Source organism: Sturnira hondurensis, unplaced genomic scaffold (genome assembly GCF_014824575.4).
Source record: "Sturnira hondurensis isolate 20B ecotype Veracruz unplaced genomic scaffold, ASM1482457v3 Scaffold0019835, whole genome shotgun sequence".
NCBI classification, from domain to species: domain Eukaryota; kingdom Metazoa; phylum Chordata; class Mammalia; order Chiroptera; family Phyllostomidae; genus Sturnira; species Sturnira hondurensis.
This window is the reverse complement of record NW_028092466.1, coordinates 2,678,635-2,697,828: the sequence shown is the minus strand read 5'-3', so window position 1 is coordinate 2,697,828 and position 19,194 is coordinate 2,678,635. Positions and strand designations below refer to the sequence as shown.

The 19,194-nt window shown below is 40.8% G+C and overlaps 1 protein-coding gene across 1 annotated transcript in view; it reads right to left on the bottom strand.

Moving 5' to 3' along the window:
- The window catches only part of LOC118974618 (myosin-13), a 49,812-nt gene extending 31,193 nt beyond the window's left edge, over window positions 1-18,619 (bottom strand). Inside the window, exons 1-16 of the mRNA XM_037028109.1 lie at window positions 18,416-18,619; window positions 17,646-17,789; window positions 17,414-17,570; window positions 14,693-14,720; window positions 14,484-14,592; window positions 14,299-14,391; window positions 14,119-14,182; window positions 13,378-13,476; window positions 13,182-13,285; window positions 12,872-13,010; window positions 11,367-11,485; window positions 11,113-11,262; window positions 9,513-9,683; window positions 5,269-5,578; window positions 3,580-3,653; window positions 3,396-3,483 (exon numbers count right to left, since the gene is read on the bottom strand). Of these exons, the coding sequence (XP_036884004.1) occupies window positions 3,396-3,483; window positions 3,580-3,653; window positions 5,269-5,578; window positions 9,513-9,683; window positions 11,113-11,262; window positions 11,367-11,485; window positions 12,872-13,010; window positions 13,182-13,285; window positions 13,378-13,476; window positions 14,119-14,182; window positions 14,299-14,391; window positions 14,484-14,592; window positions 14,693-14,720; window positions 17,414-17,570; window positions 17,646-17,789; window positions 18,416-18,619 (2,053 nt within the window). The remainder of the gene's footprint in view (window positions 1-3,395; window positions 3,484-3,579; window positions 3,654-5,268; window positions 5,579-9,512; window positions 9,684-11,112; window positions 11,263-11,366; window positions 11,486-12,871; window positions 13,011-13,181; window positions 13,286-13,377; window positions 13,477-14,118; window positions 14,183-14,298; window positions 14,392-14,483; window positions 14,593-14,692; window positions 14,721-17,413; window positions 17,571-17,645; window positions 17,790-18,415) is intronic.
- Between the last annotated feature and the right edge of the window lie 575 nt (window positions 18,620-19,194).

The following is a 19,194-nucleotide window of genomic DNA, read 5'->3' as shown; positions in this document are numbered from 1 at the left end:
GTAAAATAGGGGTAATGACAGTATCCACTTCCTCAGGCTGTTGTGGAGGTTGCGTTCATGAGTGGAGACCTTCAAGTGGCCCCTGATGCACAGCAAGGCGTGCATCAGACACTTGCTGCTTGTCTTTGTTGTGCCCCAGGCTGGGTTAAAGACATGGCGAGGCCACCACCAGCACAAGAGCCGAGAGCGGACAACTGACGCTTTCAGAGACAGAAGAAACCTTAGGCTTTCATTTTAAGACAGGGAGACCAGAGTGCCTTTTGGCTTGCCAAATACGTCCACTCAGGGGTGATTTCAAGTTCCCACAAAGCCATTCTGTGAGATGGAGGGGTGTGAGGGAGGCTGAGCACAAAGAGGTGGACTGCCTTCCAGGGTCATTGCAGAGCTGAGGCGGAACTCCTGTCCCTCCTGGGCCCCTCCTGTGGGTGCAGGCTCAGAATTCTTTCCCTCTGTCCCCCTCCACCCAGGCTGAGAGAGTTCATAGAAGGCCCATAAGAAAAATCCTCCTTTGCCTTTGTACCAACATGCACAAGTTCTACAAAGTTCCCCAGGCGATTGCTTCATCTTTCTTATGTTATATTTGCTGCAGGACTTTCTTCCTCTCTGTTCTCCCTTTATTTACCACTTCCATCCCACTTCTTCCTCCAGCTGTTTTGGCTTTCACAGGTGGTTGTACCCGTCCTGTCTTTTATTCTCCGTATTTTATGATGCTTTGGCACCTTGGGGCTTGCTGGCCCAGGACAGACTGCCCTTCTCAGAGCTGGTCCTTTCTTAGAGATAGAGATTCCTCCCCTGTGGACACACAATTCACATGCAACCTAACCAATCCAGAGCCCATCATCCCCAGCTGCTACCTGTATCATCAAGCTGTCCCTCTCAGGGCCAATATTTGCAAGCCCTGATCCCCCTAGAGCAGGGCCAGGTGCCAGACCAGTGAGCACAGCTTCTACCACCTAGAGCCCATGGGAATTATTCAAACTAGCCAATCCTGAACCTGCTCCCCCTGCCTTGCCCATTCCTTCCCATGGAAACCACAATGAGGGCTCTTGTCCATGGTTCTGCCCACTTCCCTAGCCTCCTGACTGACGTCGGAGGTCCCCCAAGCGGCCCTGCATGGTGAGGGGCTCCTTTTCCTTTTGGGCACTGTAGCTATCTTTTCAATGGCAGCCATCTGCTGATCTGTTTGCCTGATGATACTGGAATAATAACAAAAGCTATGTTTTGAGGCAGCAGCGGGCCAACCATTGGCCAGTCAACAGCGCACATTTAGCAGGATCCAGGCACGCAGCAGAGGAGAATGGGAGGCCTGGGGACTGGAACCCTGTCCTGAAGGGCTTGTGTTCCAGCTGTGCTGGTGAACCCTGGAGGACAGCTGCAGAACAGCTACAGAGCACCAAATGTGACTAGGGCTTTGATTGCAGCCCCAGACCTGGGCGCCCTGGGGCGAGGCGTCGAAGCTGCCTAGTCCCGATTCCCTCTTCTAGAAAATGAGCAGCCCCCCAACTGCCCTCCAAAGGGCCGCTCATGCCCCTGCGTCCATGTGTTAGTCTATTCCCAGAAACCGGAAAGAAAACGAAGAGTTTTAGAGCAGAGGAGATGCAGAGTGGGGAGGGAGGGACGGAGAGTTCGCCAAAATTCACCTTCTAAAAGAAGGAGTGAACCAATGGATTACCAAAACCTCTGGGGCCCTGGAGGCACAGTGTGAACCTACAGAGGTTCAGCCCATCCTCCTGTCACCTGGCACTTGCAGGCCACGTGCCATATACAAGAGTCATGCCACACGTGTGTTTGACTTGTGCAAATACATGTTCCACGGCAACAATGGAGACTGATTTTCTTTATGACAGAACACCTCAACCAAGCCAACCATTTCATATGGCGCTTAACCAAAGGAGTGGCTCTGTTCCCGCCCTGGTGGGGACCTGGCTGCGCTGGGCGCCTGGGAAGGGTGCGCCTGCCCCAGACACGGAGTGCCAAGACAGTGCCGCATGTGTTACCTCGAGCTTAGACTTAGAACCACTTTCATGGAAAATAAACGCCACTAAATATAGTAAGCCAGGTTATTTGGGGCCTTAAAGTTTCTGGTTTTAAGTGATAGTAATGATAACAATTCCTATATTATTATTATTATACATAATATTATTCTCGTAATTATAATTACTCATAATTTTGATTATAATGATAATAATGATGTTAATAATCAATAGCCAACATTTACAGAATGTTCACATACAGCCTTGTTTTAAATACTTGACTTGTATTCAATCATTTAATCTCCAGAAACCTCTATAGCAGGTTAAATGCATTAATGTTTACAAAGTGAGTGTACATTTTATAAGCGCTCATTAAATAAATAAGTGAACAAATAATTAACTAAACAAACGAATGAAGGAAGGAATGAACACGAATTTCCTGCTTGCTTATAGAGCAGAAAGCTAAAGTCCTTGATTCAGGATCCCAAGGGCACTAGTAGGTGGAGCCAGGATTTCTCTCCTCCACCCTTTAGTTCCTCCACTCACCTGCAAGGTTGCCAAAGCAGGCATTCACTTGGGGGCCTGCAACCCACCTCTGAGGTAAGACAGCCTGACTGGGGAGTGAGCTGCTCTGCAGCCATAGCTCTGTGTGACAGTTTTTTTTTTTTGCTCTTTGTGACAAATGATCCCAAAACACAGCTACTAGGTAAGAGTACTTATGAATCCAGGGTGGGGTGGTGGCTAAAGGCCCTACTGTACTGCACAGTGTTCCGTATGCCTGTGGTCTCATCCTCAGTTTTCTCTTCTGCAAAGTGAGGTCATTACACTTGTCTCACAGGGAACTGCTGTCAGCAGTACAGATAATAGAACAGAGTGACTGACATGCAGTCTAGGCTTAGAAAACAGTTGCTACTGATGCTGTTTTTATTGTGGAATACCTAAGATGATTATTTGCCAGTTCTAGTAGTTCTTTATGTTCAGGGAATGGGAACCAGAGCCCTTTAAGAACTGTATGAAAGTGATGGATTTAATGTGTCCGTGAATGTATACACAATACTTTGGATATGATCTCATATGCGTGCCACATAAACCATGCAAGATGCCCAGTTGAATTTGAATTTCAGGTAAGCAGCAACTAATTTTTTAGTATAAGTATATTCCCAAATATTGCACAAGTCATACTTACACTAAGACATTTTTCATTATCTGAATTTGAGTTTAGTGGGTTGCCTGGTATTTTTATTCTGCCACCTGGTAGCTCTGTTCCATAGACTGCCTAGTGAGCAGACAGAGACCAGGCAACTTTCCTCAGGAGACACACATGTGTGTGAACACACACACATGTGCGTGTGAATGCATGTGTATGCACACACAGAATTTTGAACGTTTCAGGAGTTCTGTTCAGATAGATTCCCCACTCACCGGGAGTCTTGGTTTCATTGGGAATCAGACATCGCACAAAGTGAGGATGAGTGCTCCTCAGGTTGGTCATCAATTTGTTTAAATTTTCCTGGGACACAAACCAGAACAAGCACATTTACCTTAGCAAATGTTCTTTCACTGGGTGAAAAAGACAACCAAAGGTAGAAGGTGCCAAAACACAAACCCTGAACACCGCCGACACAGTCTGGAAGGAGGAGCCCTTCTTCTTCCCGCCTTTCTTGCTGCTGCTGGAGTCACCTGAAGATAAATGAAGGCTGAGTCAGAGGCAGTTCTGAGGACATCGCTTCTTGAAGCCCTGGAAGACCTGGTTTTCCTTCTTTTTCTTTGTTATTTTATTGTTTATGCTATTACAATTGTCCCTACTTTTTCCCCATTTCCTCCTGCCACCCATCCCCACCCCATCAGGCAATCCATATCCCTTGTCCACGACTATGGCGCGGACAGTCCAAAATATGGCTCAAGAACTCAAAGCCGCAGAGCCAATAACTCTAAGCAACCAAGAAATAGCAAACCTCTCAGATGCACAGTTCAAAACACTGGTGATCAGGATGCTCACCGAACTGGTTGATTTTAGCCACAAATTAGAGGAACATATGAAGACTAAACTAATTGAAATGAAGGGAAATGCACAGGGAACCAGTAGTGATGGAAAGGAAACTGGGACTCAAATCAAGGGAGTGGACCAGAAGGAAGAAAGAAACAAGAATTCAAAAAAGTGAGGAGTGGCTTAGGAACATCCAGGACATCTTTAAATGTTCCAACATCCGAATTATAGGGGTACCAGAAGGGGAAGAGGAACAGCCACGAGTGGAAAACTTATTTGAACAAATGATGAAGGAGAACTTCCCCAATCTGGCAAAGGAAATAGACTTCCAGGAAATCCAGGAAGCTCAAGAGAGTCCCAAAGAAGTTGGACCCAAGAAGGAACACACCAAGGCACATCATCATTACATTAGCTAAGATTAAAATGAAGGAGAGAATCCTAGAAGCAGCAAGAGATAAGGGGACAGTCACCTACAAAGGAGTTCCCATCAGACTGTCAGCGAATTTCTCAAAAGAGACCTTACAGGCAAGAAGGAGCTGGAAAGAAGTATTTATTCCAAGTCATGAAATCCAAAGACCTACATCCAAGATTACTCTATCCAGCAAAGCTTTCATTTAGAGTGGAAGGGCAGATAAAGTGCTTCTCAGATAAGATCAAATTCAAGGAGTTCACTATCACCAAGCCCTTATTATATGAAATGTTGAAGGGACTTATCAAAGACAAAGAAGATAAAAAATATGAACAGTGAAAGGACAGCAAATTCACAGTTATTAACAACTACACCTGAAGCAAAAGCAGACTAAGAGGACAGCTAGATCGGGAGCAGAAACATAGAAATGGAGATCACATGGAGGGTTGGCAACAGGGGAGTGGAAGGAGGAGAAGGGGGGAGAAGGTACAGAAAATAAGTAGCATAGACAGTAGGTAGAAAATAGACAGGGGGGAGGTCAGGAATACTATGGAAAATACAGAATGTAAAGAATTTGTGACACATGGACATGAATGAAAGGGGGGTAATGGTGGGGGAGGGGTGTGCAGGGTGGAGGGGAGTGAAGGGGGGAATGGGACAGCTGGAATGGCATAATCAATAAAATATATTTTAAAAAATTATATTTATACTTTACCCTGAAAAGAGCTGACACAGTCTGGAAAGAGGAGCCCTTCTTCTTAGCACCTTTCTTTGCACCACTCTCTGAGATTAAAACAAAAACAAATACCATCAATTAAAGTAGAATCCCAGAGCCTGGAATAGTATGTGAGCATTCTGTGGGAATAGGTTTAAGTGAAATGAAGGGCACAGAAAGTAACCTGATTCAGCACTAGCATATGTGGAAAAGAGACTGGCCAGAGTCTTCATTCCAGATTTCTGGTACAGCCCAACCACTGTCTCGTTCAGGGGGTCCTTGTTCTTGTCAAGCCAGCCAGCGATGTTGTAGTCCACAGTGCCTGCGTAGTGCACCAGTGAGAAGTGGGCCTCAGCCTTGCCTTTGACAACCTTAGGCTTCTGGAAGTTGGCAGACTTGCCCAGGTGCTGGTCATACAGTTTGTTCTTGAAGGAGGTGTCTGTGGCCTTGGGGAACATGCACTCCTCTTCCAGGATGGAGAAGATGCCCAGTGGCTGAATTCAGAAAATTAGACATTGATGTCAACCTATCTTGTCTCGAAAGATGTAGACATAGTGGCTGTTATTTGATCAAATAACATATTATGATCATTCTCTAATTAATTTTATTTGTAAAGTAAAGCACTCGTAACTCAAATCCTTTAGTTAACACTGGAATGATTTTTCCACCGTTTTTCACATTCAATCTACAGCATCATTTTTTACTTTAAATAATTTTTATTTTTAATTATAGTTGATATACAATATTACATTAGTTTCAAGTGTATACCCCAGGGATTAGACAGTATATCACTAAATGACCATACCAATAAATCTCATACCTATCTGGCATCATACATAGTTTTTACAATATTATTGAGTATATTTCCTATGCTGTATTTTACATCCCCGTGACTACAGTAACTACTAGTTTGTACTGATTATTCTTTTCACCTTTTTCACCAATGCCCCCCAACATCCCTCTTATCTGTCAACCATCAAAATGTTCTCTCTATATGTATGAGTCTGTTTATTTTCTGCTTATTTATTTGTTTTGTTTTTTTAGATGCAGTTATTGATAGATATATACTTATTGCCATCTTATTATTTATATTTTTAGTTGTTTTTTCTTTTTGAAGGAGACCCTTTAACATTTTATATAATATTGGTTTGGTGGTGTTGAAGTTCTTTAGCTTTTTCTTGTCTGGGAAGCTCTTTATCTGTCCTTTGATTCTAGCTCCCCCATAGTTTCTGGTAGCTCATTGTAAGTTCTTTGAGTTTCCTGACAACCAGTGCTTTGAATTCAATATCTGATAGTTGAGTTGCCTCTATTTCATCTAACATTATTTCTGAGACTTCCACCTTTTCTTTCATTTGGGGATTGTTTCTTTGTCTTCCCATTGTTGTGATACTCTTCTTGTTGGCCTCAGTTTCTTAAGTTGATCTGTTCTGATTCCGTGGGTTTATGGGGTGAACTTCTGTGGTAGGATACCTGTGAAATTTAGTGGTGCAGTCTCCTGCAGGTATCTTGGTGTTCTCTGCTTCCACCTACTCCTTTTTTGTGTGCGTGTGTGATCAGTTGGAGGGGGAGGCAAAATGGTTTATGGTAGCAGAAGAGTATTTTATGTTATTTACAGTCACAGTTGGTAGAGAAGAAATAGACAATCTTTAGGCTATGTATAGTGTTAACTGTATTCTTTGACCCAGCTTGCCACTTTTAAGAAAGGATGGACAGAAGCTAAGTCTCTTGTTGCGAAGGGAAGGCTTGTGAGTTGTATCTAGAAAGCAGTGTGGTTGCGGGTGGTCAGATTTTGAGGTAAGGTGAGGGTAAACGTTAGTAACTAGGCGTAGCGTGCGAGCAAATAGAGTTAATCACTATAGTAATAGAATTCAGGAACTTGTAAGGTGGTCTAAGGTCTGAGAGATGTTTTGTGAAGTATTTATCGTTGTATAGAACAGCTCTTATTTACAATAATATTAGAGCAACATTCATGTGACAGACTCTATCTGATCTGTCTGGATGGGGGTTATAGAGCTTGGGTAGTATGCCAAAGGAAAGCAAGTGGCGTGAAATATAGACAATTAGCAATACACAGTGGAGGAAAGAGCAGGGGAAACCTGTCAAATAGTACAATATAGCCAGCCAGGACTAAGAAACCTGTGCAGAAAGAGGAGGGATACAAAGATGTTATTAAAGTAAAAAAAAGAAGTGAGAATAATGCAAAATAATAATAATACACCTATGCAGCAACTTGAGGCTTCTCTGCTATAGCAAAGAGAACTTTGTCTCTGTGTCACTATTGTTGAGATACCCCCTCTTTAGGTCCCACTATGGTCCTTTTGCAGTTCCCAGTTATTTGTGTCTCTTGTGGGTAAAAGAAAACTAAGCAACAAACAAACAAACAATCCAACACATAGACACACACACACAAAAGTCAGGAGAAAGGAGGAATAAACGCAAAGTTTGGGAAGAAAGGAAGAAGGACTAAAACCGGACAAAAAGAAAAATGAGGGACAAAGTATTGAGAGATAGAGCAACAATACAGTTTAAAAAATATAAGATTACTTAGAAAAGAAGTTGGCAAAAAACCCCCTAAAAACCTTCCTCTGTGGGTTTCAAACTGTCCAAACCGGTTTTTCTGGTTGCAGCAGGACCTCTCTGTGGGCTGGGATGCAGGCACACACCCTCGCCCATGTGCTCCCGTGTGCAAGCCAAGCTATTGGATTGGGATGTGGGCGCCCGCACCCGGCAGGCTGCCTGGGTCCCGCGGTATCTGGCACTGTCCTTCCCAGTCCTGCAGCGGGACCCAAGTGCTCCTGCCCCTCCCCTGGATGGCTGCTGGGCTGGGTGGGCCGTGAGGCAAGCTGCTGTCGCAGAGCACCTCAGTTCACTTTCCAATAGAGACCTCTCCACAAAGCCTGCCTCTCAGCCCAGCCCAATCCCCAAAACACTGGCAACGACAGTGTCCTCGAATCCCCCCGGGCTGGCGGGCTGGCGGGCTGGCGGGCTGGCGGGCTGGCGACCACAGAATCTGCAGTTGAACAGGGCCTTCCGCCCCTGCCACCTTTTATGTAAGCTTAAGCACACAGGTCTCTGCCCCGTATTGCCCAGCCTTGCCTAGACAGGGAGGGAGGGAGTCAGTTCTCTCCCATGGACCCTGTAGCAGGCCCATGGCTCCCAGGGCTCCCACAGAGTCTGTTGTAGACCCACTGGGTGTCGGCCTTCTGGAGTTCCCTCTGCCACAGGTGCCCCAGCACTTGTCCCAGACCGGGGCCTCTGTTTCCCACCGAGGCTGCTAGGCTCTGGCCAAGATCGCCTGCCATCTCCTATTGTCTGCACTCAAGTATCAGGTCTTAGGCGCAGCCCACCGCTGTGGAGGCCTCCGGCCCCACCTCTTTTGTCCTCGCCTTCCAGAGGCTGTCTGGTTTCTCTGTCACACTCTCTGGTCTCTTATTTTCATAAATGCTGGGGAATTGTTGGTTGATTATGCTGTTCTTCATTAGATCCGCCTGGATTTTCTACCATGTGCACGGGAGCTGGATTCCCTCCGTGCTACTCTGTCGCCATCTCCTCCCTTTTTCCTATCCTTTGATTCTAAATGATAGCTTTGCTGGGTAGAGTAATCTTGGTTGTAGGTCCTTCCTTTTCATCACTAAGTATTTTTTGCTAATGCCTTCTGGCCTGTAAAGTTCTGTTTAGAAGTCAGCTGACAATCTTGTGGGAGTTCCCTTGTGGGCGACTGACTGCTTTTCTCTTGCTTTTCAGATTCTCACTTTGTACCTAACCTTTCACATTTAATTACAATGTGTCTTGGTGTGGAATTGTTTGGATTTATCTTGTTTGAGATTCTCTCTACTTCCTGTATTATATGTGTAGTTCCATCACCAGGTTAAGGAAGTTTTCTGTCATTATTTTTTCACATAGGTTTTCAATGCCTTGCTCTCTCTGGTCTTCTGGCAACTTCTTGAAGTGAATGTTGGTATGATTGTGGTTGTCTCAGAGGCTCCTTATACTTCCCTAATTTTGGGGTCCTTTTTTCTTTTTATACAGCATCATTTTTATTAAAAGAAGAGCTGGCTACAAACTCCAAATGTCAGCACACCATGTTGGGGGGTGATCTGGTAAAAGGTTCTGTATTTATTGTACTTTTTTCCTATTGACTGATTTAAACTATTGTCAAAATTTTATTTTGCTATGAAGAGGACTTAGTTGGATGGTGTTTACTTTATATGCAATACTTAAACAGAATAAATAACCCAAACCTTATAACTAAACACTCTGTTCCCTCTTTTGTAACACTTGAAAAGAAAAAGTTATTTTTAAATAGTAGTTTTCTAGTTGGTTCTGAAATCAATCTATTTAAGATTAAAATAATACTTTTTAGAACCACTTAAGACATTTGGAAAAGTTATCCTTACAGTTAAGTCATTCTTTAGAAGACACACAGACCTTCTCGATGAGCTCAATGCAGGCAGCCAGGTCCATCCCAAAGTCGATGAAGGTCCACTCGATGCCTTCCTTCTTGTACTCCTCCTGCTCCAGCACGAACATGTGGTGGTTGAAAAACTGTTGCAGTTTCTCGTTGGTGAAGTTGATGCATAGTTGCTCCAAGCTATTAAACTGTACAAAACAAAATTTCCAACATTAAATGGATTTTATAACAGCTAAGTTCACCATAGAAAAATGTTTTATTGAAAACATATAGAAGATAGTAATGAAATAAAATATAAACTAATTGTTTTTGTCTTAAAAAACCTAGGAAAATTATTATTTTTGACATGAACCCCTTTTTGTGAATTCTGGGCATTTCTTTAAGGCATAACTATTAGTCACATAACAAGAGTTCTCATAGAATATACCCCATTCTATCTCTAAGATTGTGCGGGCAATAATATATATTGAAAGTACAACCATGATCCTATGAGTTATGGTTCAGATTTAAGGGTGAAAATAATTTATTAGAAGACTTCACTTCTTTACCACCACTCTCTCCAATACAAGATAAAGTTCAAATTTTCACTTTTGACTGTCGCATTATTAAGGAAAGATTATCTAATTTCTGTTTTATTCATGTCAAATATTTGACAAATCCTCCTTGTCAGGTCTGTGAAAGGAGGGTGCTGATGTGGTACAGCAATTGAAGATCTGAGTCTTTGTTATAGTTTACATCTTCATTTTATAGATGATAAAGCTGATGTCCCCAAAGGGAAATGTTATGTGTTACCTCAAACTGGAAGAGAAGACTATGAACTATCTCTATGTTTGTACCTGTAGGCCCTTTCTCTTCCATGGGAGATGCCTCGTGTATGGACCAGATGATACAGAGCTGGATTTCTGTCCTGGCTTTGCCTGATAATGGCTGTAGGATCTCTAGCAAGTGTTTTGACTTTCTTCATCTCAGTTTCTCTGCATGTGTTAATAATTAGCAGTAATACTAATTACTTCTTGATAAGTTGTTTTGAGAATTAAATGTAATTTTTTTCTCATTAAACTTTGTTTAAATGGGTTTCAAAATTCCGTGACAGATTTTTGGTCAAGTTATTTCTATTAAAAAGTACTATTTAAAAAACTAATAACTTAACTGCCACACATAAAAAAAAAAACAACAAATGGTCCACAGCACATTTTCCTTTCCATTCTAAAGGTTTTACAATGCATTGTAATCATTAACCAGTCTTTTGCTATTAAACTTAAATGGCCAGTTGAGACAAACAGTTTGCCACTGTTCTTCCATCCTGATTAATACTGGAGTGGCAGATATTGGGGATAACATTTATTTAGCTTTCTGAGCTTTCTGGGCAAACTTGGTGTCTTTGCCAGCTCCTTGAAGAGCTTAGTATAGTGCCAGAAATACACTGACTTCTCAACAAATGCTAGCTATTGTTATTATTACATTCTGTTACTTCTTAGATATTTTGGAAGTAAGTCTAGGAGCAGTGTTGGAGAAAGCAATGTAAAAACCACACATGTAAATGAATAATGATAATTCTAATCTATCAAAGTCCAAATTACCTTCCTCCCACTTTTTATTAATATGGAGGTAACTCACATCAAAAATCTCAAAGCCAGCGATGTCTAAGACCCCAATGAAGTACTGCCTGGGCTGCTTGGTGTCCAGCTGCTGGTTGATGCGGGTGACCATCCACAGGAACATCTTCTCGTAGACGGCTTTGGCCACAGCACCCACTGAGTTGTACACCTTCATGGACAGAGTAGTGTTTTTGGTGTTATTTAAGGAGTAATGTTTGTTGGTATTATTAAAGGCCTGGGATGTGTGTGATTCATTGGAGTTATGGCACTAACCTGCTGTACAGTCTGGCCTTTGGTGACATACTCATTACCAACTTTGACCCTGGGGTAGCAGAGGGCTTTGAGCAGGTCAGCAGAATTCAGACCCTGGAGGTAGGCTGCCTTGTCAGCAACTGCAGAAACACAATTCAAGAAATGTTTAATGATATATCTTTTTTAATCTGTCTTTCAATTTTTCTCCTCCATTTTTTATTATTTAAATGTAATCTATAAATAAATCTATAGAGGATCAGATGAGGCCTCTGTACATTAGATGATATATTTACTAATAAGTGGTCAATCAGTTACACTGGTCTTTGGTAATTTATTGCAAGCAGCTTTTTGAGTAATTCATCAACTTTACACATATATTCAGTGTTTATGGAAATATTTTTAAATAAGGCACAAGCCATAATCCCAGCTCTTAAGATACATTAGGTATAGTTGTAGGGATAAGATAAATAAATCTTAATATTCAGTGTTAGGGATGGTTAAAAGAATATTTGGATCCTTATCTTAGTTTTGTTCCTCCCAATTTCATCTTATTGGTTCAGTGTTTTTATCTGAAAATGTGGGAGTTAAACTTTACTACAGAGTCTCTAAAATTCTGTCAGTGACTGTAATATAAATGCCATGTGTCAGGTATAAGATAACTGCTGGAAAGTTTGAGGGGAAGGAGAGTGCCAAGCTGGCGGGCCAGGAAGGGCTACAGGAACAGATAACTTTAAGTTTCATGGTAGGTCCTATATGTTCCATATCCTTTACATGCATAGAGTATATGATTTTTTCTCAGTTCCTTTTTTATTTTATTTGCTGCCTAGACTGTCTACAGGTTAATATATAGACAACATACACATGCACACAGATGTTTAGGAACATCTTTCACCCTGAGCTGTGTTTGGGTATATCCTGTATTCCCAGCCACTTGGTTTACATAGGCAGTGCTGAAATAGACCACTAGGTCAAGTTATCTTATATACCTACACATGGTTGCCAAGGTAAAAGCAGGAGTACTATTCTATCTCATTGTCTTTCAAATGACCTGACCCCTCAGGTTGCACTTTCTTAAAAAAAGATTTTATTTATTTATCTTTAGAGGGGAAGGAGAGAGGGAGAGAAATATCAATGTATGGTTGCCTCTAATACGTCCCCTGCTGGGAACTGGCCTGCAGGGAACTGGCCTACAACCCAGGCATATACCCTGACTGGGAATCGAACTGTGATTCTCTGGTTCTCAGGCCTGCGCCCAATCCACTGAGCTACACCAGCCAGGGTTCAGGTTGCACTTTTTAAACTATCTCCTTATAAGTGGCTTATTAGGGTTCATTTTAACTTACTTGGGCTGGATAGAAATTTTGAAGATATGGACATGTGAAGGAAAGGGGGTGAAGAAAGCATGCAATGTGTATAATGTATGTATACCTTTCAGAAGTCAGCTACAAAGGAGACTTAAGTTTAGAATAAGCTTTTTTTCTTGCTATATCCCCTAATTTGTACCCAGATGAAGCCTCATTTGGTACCTTCAGTGCCGTCTGGCTCAGCTTGCTCCTCACGCTGCTTTTGCTTGAATTTCATGTTCCCATAATGCATTACTGCCCCTGTGAGCTTATAGATGGATACTTTCTCTTCAGGAGTAAAGCCCAGGATGTCAATGGCGCTCTTCCAGGAGAAATGAGAGAACAAAGATTCGGACAAAAGAGACTGACTTATTTAGGAGAATTTATACTGCATCCTAAGGAAACCATACCTACAGTGGGCTTGTTATTGTCATTCCCATACATAATCGATTTTAAAAATAAGTGTGTGTACATGTGTTTGTGTGTAACTTACATCTGTGGCCATCAGCTCTTCCTGGTCATCAATGCTGGGGACTGTGATCTCCCCTTGACTAACAAAGGCAAAGTCATATGGGTTGGTGGTGATCAGGAGCATTTCTGGGTACATGGAATTCAGGGGATACATTTTACATTAGAAGTTGTTAATGAAAAATATTAGCTTTCATTCATGAATTTAAGATCTTTCTTACCAATTAGATCTGGCTTCTTATTGGAAGTAATCTGATAAAATATATGGTAACTTCTTTCTGCCTTTAGCTGGAAAGTAACTCTAGACTTTTCTAGAAGATCTGGAAAGAAAGAAAGGGCAATAGATACTGAATTAGAATAAACTATAAATGCTGTTGAGATATTAAATGAACTCATGTCTTGACTACAGTTGGGGGCATTGTATAAGCTCCACTGAGATTTCAGTTTGGAGATCAATCCTTATGGTACTACATATATGAATTTCAAACACGTATGGCAACTACCTAAGGTTCTTACTATCTAAGATCAGAGACTGAAGCATACCTGCTCTGGGAAAAATAAACTTTTCCTATGGAGACCTATGGCCTCTGTATTATATTTAATCCTTAACATCCCTCCCTTCCTTAGGTCACCTCAGATTCTGTGGTCACGGGCCTTCCTTAGAAACACCAAAGCTCAGATCAAGAGCAAATCACAGAAATTTATTGTAAACCTGTAGGTAACTTGTAGGAAGCCATAAATAGTCCTAGTGTTTGTCCTGAAAAAAAAAATCATAGTTGCTTCTGAGGCAGGAATTACTGAATGTGCTACAGAACTATCAGTCTGAGATTGAGGTAAATGGAGCAGAGTGGATTATGGATAAGCCTGGCAGCAGGCTCAGTGCATACCAATTGTTGCAAAATATTCCTGCAAATGAAATAACTTGCCTCTCTGTTTTGATTGTCAATGACCCTGTTACTCACATGTTTCAATATCTGCAGAAGCCAACTTTCCTGTAGTACCAAAGTGGATTCTAATGAATTTACCCTAGAAAAGAGAATGATTATTTAGCATTAAAAATTTGAAGCACAGAGTGATGGAACTGAAATGATAATTCTTGCATTTAAGGGCTGAGAAAACCCATCTGTGACCAAGAGACTTACAAAGCGAGAAGAGTTGTCATTCCTCACAGTCTTGGCATTGCCAAAGGCCTCCAGTAGGGGGTTGGCACTGATGATTTGATCTTCCAGAGTACCCTGGAAAGACAATAGTGCATGCTTGTATCTGAGGCTCCAGACTTCCTGAGAATCCCGACAGTCTTGTTTCTGACTGTGGCTTTCAGATTCACCTTCATTTTGCCAGCTTCCTCCTTCTTCTTCTCTCCAGTAACTGCAATTGTTGCGAAGTACTGGATGACACGCTTAGTGTTCACAGTCTTCCCCGCACCAGATTCTCCGCTGTCAAATAGAAACCAGAGAAGAGATAAGAAGTGCAGTTCACATTTTCAACATCTGTGATGATCACCACAAACCAGAGAAGAAGAAAAGTATCACATACGTGATCAGGATGGACTGGTTCTCACGATCTGTGAAAGAAAAACCATGACCATTAAAACAAAGTTTTAAAAAAGTAAAAAACAAATCATAATGAAGATTTTCAAATCAGTTTGGATTAAACACAGCTTGTCCAAAAATTATTAAATACAATAATTTTTGTATTGTGTCTAGCCCACCCAAATAACACTTGCCTCTTAGAGTGAAAATGAGAGGCAAGAATCACCTATTTTTTTGTGTGTCTTATTAATGTTTGTAACTTTTATTCCAGGAAATTTCAAACATATGCAAAGATAAAGACAATAAAAGTAGATGAAATAAAGAACCCCCATATCCTCATCATACAGCTCAATTATTATCATTTGGTCAATTTTATATAATCTATATCCCCATCCCAATCTCACTGGATTGTTTTAGAGAAAATTCCAGGCATCATATAATTTCATGTGTAAATACTTCAGTAAGAATCACAGAATTTTGAAGTTTTAAAGAATTTTGAAGAAGCTGAGACACAGACAAGAATAAGTGACTTTTCTGATAATTATATAACTTGTTAAGGTCAATGATACCCAGGCCTTTTGACCTATATTTTTCTGTTAGCTGCCTCCTTCCCAGTTCTTGGTATTATTAATTCGATGCTGGTGATATTAAATAAGGAAGAGTTCTGGAATTGTAGATATCTGTGTTCATTTACTTTTCTTTTGAAGGCATTTTTTTTCAGAGATTCACTTTACTTTTATTATGAATAAACACAGTCTAGATCAGAACAACTGTTTCAGAGCTGATATTAGTAGAAATTATTCCAAAATTGTTCTTAGGTCACAAATAACTAGTATATCACGTAAAAGGGAGAAATTCCAACCAATAGTGGAAAAGATATCCTGTGTGTATTTCTATGGCAATGAATTCATGCATTCTCAAATTTTGCCTGGTTAGTTACCTACCACTTATCTAAGGATTCAGTCGGTGTCTTGGAGAGAACCATATGGACTGAAGACAGTATCTAGGACATATGGGTGTATCAAGATTATGGTGGATACTGCTAACTAGAAAAGTACTCAGGATGTAAGAGAATTCCTCTTCACAAGGATCCCAAAATGCTTTATGAAAAGCATTATCATTTATTTTATTTCCCTTTCCATTTCATATATATTTTTAATTAATAAAAACATTTTCATTAGTTATAAGACTATGTCGATTTATACCAATCTTCTGATATGTTTAAACTCTAATTCTATACTGATAGATTAGAGATTTTAGAGAATTCTCAAATCTAAAAATCTATTCAGAGAAATAGATAAAAAAATCTGGATATTATTTAGATGTAGATACACATTTTAGAGAACTTTAAAGTTCTATTCAATGAAGTATATACAGGTTTTGGAATATATTCAGACTGATTTCTTTTTTCAGCAGAAGAAAAATCACAAAAGATCATTATCACGTTTAGTGGGAGCATAGATATAAAAACAATGTTCTAGTCTCTTTGGCAATGCTAAAATAACATCATCCAGGTCCATTGCCACAGTTCTGCCTGGTTTTGTATGTAAATCATGTTTGGAAAGCACAGATAATCTTGAATTTGGAGCAGTTGCAAGGCTTGGGTAGGCCTTGGTGGGGGTGGTGACAGTGTCGGTGCAGCTGCTGAGCATTGAAACCTTTGAAATGAGCCAGCATTTGGATAATTTCTGGAAGGTAGTTAGCTTCTGTTGACAACGAAAGAACAGTTTACTGGCATGAAATCCTCATGGAACTTCTGGTTGGTTTGTTAAAGAAGGTTCCTATTCAATTTCTTTCTCTTCTCTCTCTTCCTTTAAAGGACAATTTAAAAACAAGTACAACAATGCAAACAAAAGAACAAAACCCTGTCAGCTATAAAATCCCATGAACTAACAGGAAATTTAAAATAATTTGGTAAGGCAAGAATAACAGACTTTGAAATAACTTTTAAAAATATTTTCAAAGAGAGATTTTTATTTTCTTCTATTGTAATAGAAAAAATTCCTTCAAAATCTTTGGGAGGAAAATCATAGCTTTTTTTTTTTAACTCTTGTATTACTCCAAAGGTTAACAATATTAGCAGTGTCATTTAAAGACAAAGGTAAGAATTCACAAAGCTTTTCAGCTATAGCTGGTTAACTAGTTTCCTTGATTGCTGTGGATGTGGATATTTTAAAAGAATCTGTTTCGACATTTTTCTATCCAGATTACAAGGTAAAAAATATGGAACTGCAACAGACATGTTTACGAAGTTCTGTTAATTGTTTCAACTAAGCTTCCAGTCACTAGCTGGGTTAGCTTGGGCAGGTCAGTGAACTTGGTGAGCTTTACGTCATGCATCTGTAAAATGGAGATTGCTGGCTGCTGTTAAGCATGTGTAACATAAGGGCTCTGAAAGTTTTTGGAAAATAGTGAATCCCATGTGGCTGCAGTGTAGTATTATAATCAAGGCCTAGACAAAATCTGTTTGTTAAATATTCTTTTTTTAAATTTTATTTATTTATTTTTAGAGAGAGGGGAAAGGAAGGAGAAAGAGTGGGAGAGAAACATCAATGTGTGGTTGCCTCTCATGTGTCCCCTACTGGGGACCTGGCATGCAACCCAGGCATGTGCCCTGACTGGGAATTGAACCAGCAACCCTTTGCTTCACAGGCCCGTGCGCAATCCACTGAGCTACACCAGCCAGGGCTGTTTGTTTCTGTAAACAGATGACTCATTCACTCACCAGTCAGCATGAACTGATAGGCATTGTCTGAGATGGAGAAGATGTGGGGCGGGGCCTCCTGGCGCTTTTTGCCTCGGTAGGCAGACACCACCTCGGGGTTGTACACCGGCAGCCACTTGTAGGGGTTGACGGTGACACAGAAGAGGCCCGAGTAGGTCTGAGAAAATCAGAAAACACAACATGTGGATGTTGTTTTTACTCAGAGAGATAAATGGAGTGAACAGATGCTCACGTAGATCATCCAGGCTGCATAGCGCTCTTTGAGGTTGTACAGCACTCCAGGCTCGTGCAGGTGGGTCATCATGGCCATGTCCTCGATCTTGTCAAATTTCGGGGGGTTCATGGGGAAGACTTGGTCGTCTTTCACTGTCAGAGTCTGGCAAGTAAAGTAGGAGACCAGTTTGTATTAATGGTTGGTGGTAGGGCTTATGTTTATCTGTTTGTTTTGGCTACATTTCCAGATGCTGTCCTTTAAAAAAAATATTCGTTTCAGAGTTTGATGCTAAAAAAATTCTATTTCCTATGATGAACTTGGAGCCTACATGTTCAAAAAGATTTTCCCTTCTACATTCCTTCTCCCAGGCTTATCAATTTATGTCTGTAAGCTAAATGTCTTATTTTTTCTTCCCATTTATTACAAGAAACTTCAATTTTGGTGCAGGAGTTATGATGAGGGTGTTAATACATTATTTAACTTAGTAAATAATACTTCTTCTGATAGGAGAAGTTAGTTTTTATTATTCCCAAGTGTGGGATTTAGGCTGGGAATTGGGGAATTAAATGCTAGAGGCCAATGCTAGTGGATTCAAATCCTGTGGGGAGTTGGGAAGATGAGAAATGAGATTACTCCCGAGAAATTCTTTTGCCTTCCATCTGCTAGTCATACATGGACTAGAAAGTTGCTTGTACAAGGGCTTGATTCCTACCAAGGAAGGCTTCAACTGGAAGTGAAGAGATAGAGAAATAAAATGGGAAGGATTTTCTCTTTATGTTTTTACTTACTGCTCCACTTTCTGTCTTTACAGTTACTTTTCCTCCTTCCTTGCTTTGTATGATGCCCTTCACATAGGATTCCTTGGGCTCCACAACAAAGACCGATGTTTTAGCATCAAAGGGTTTGTTTTGGGCCTCAATCCGCTCCTTTTCTGATTTTCGAAGGTAGGGAGCAGCTTCACCAAAAACAGCCATCTCAGCATCTGAACTCATGGTTGCCACTTATTTAGCAGGGGATTCTGCCTTGGGGAAGAAACAGGAACATAGAAACCAGAAGTCATACATGCGAGTTAGCATTTAAAATGAAAGAAATGCTGAATGTATTGCTTAGGCTGTACCTATTCTTTCAAACTGTCATTACCAGTGTTCTAACACAGAAAGACTAACACAGGACTGGTTTGGAATGAGATTGTCATTTGAGCCTTCATTTTTGGCAAGTTGAAAATTCTTTCCCCAGACTGTTTGTATTTTGAGCCTTTGTGCTAGAGTACCTACAATTGAATGAGAGTGGAATCCTTGCATGTTCTAAACTGTAACAATATCTATACCTAAAACTGTTTGGTGAATTGTTACATAGCAAGTTTCATTCTTTAACTCCCACTTTTGCTTCTGTGTACTGTTTTCATCTGCCATATGCTAGGGCAATCATAGAGTTAGGAAGGAAAGTATGGTGCAAATTAAGGCTAATGTTTTCAATGGTATCAAAAATATCCTTGCCTGTTCAGATGGCCCTTTTTTAAACTCACAAATCAAAACGTTATTTCTAACATCTACGTCATGTTAATATT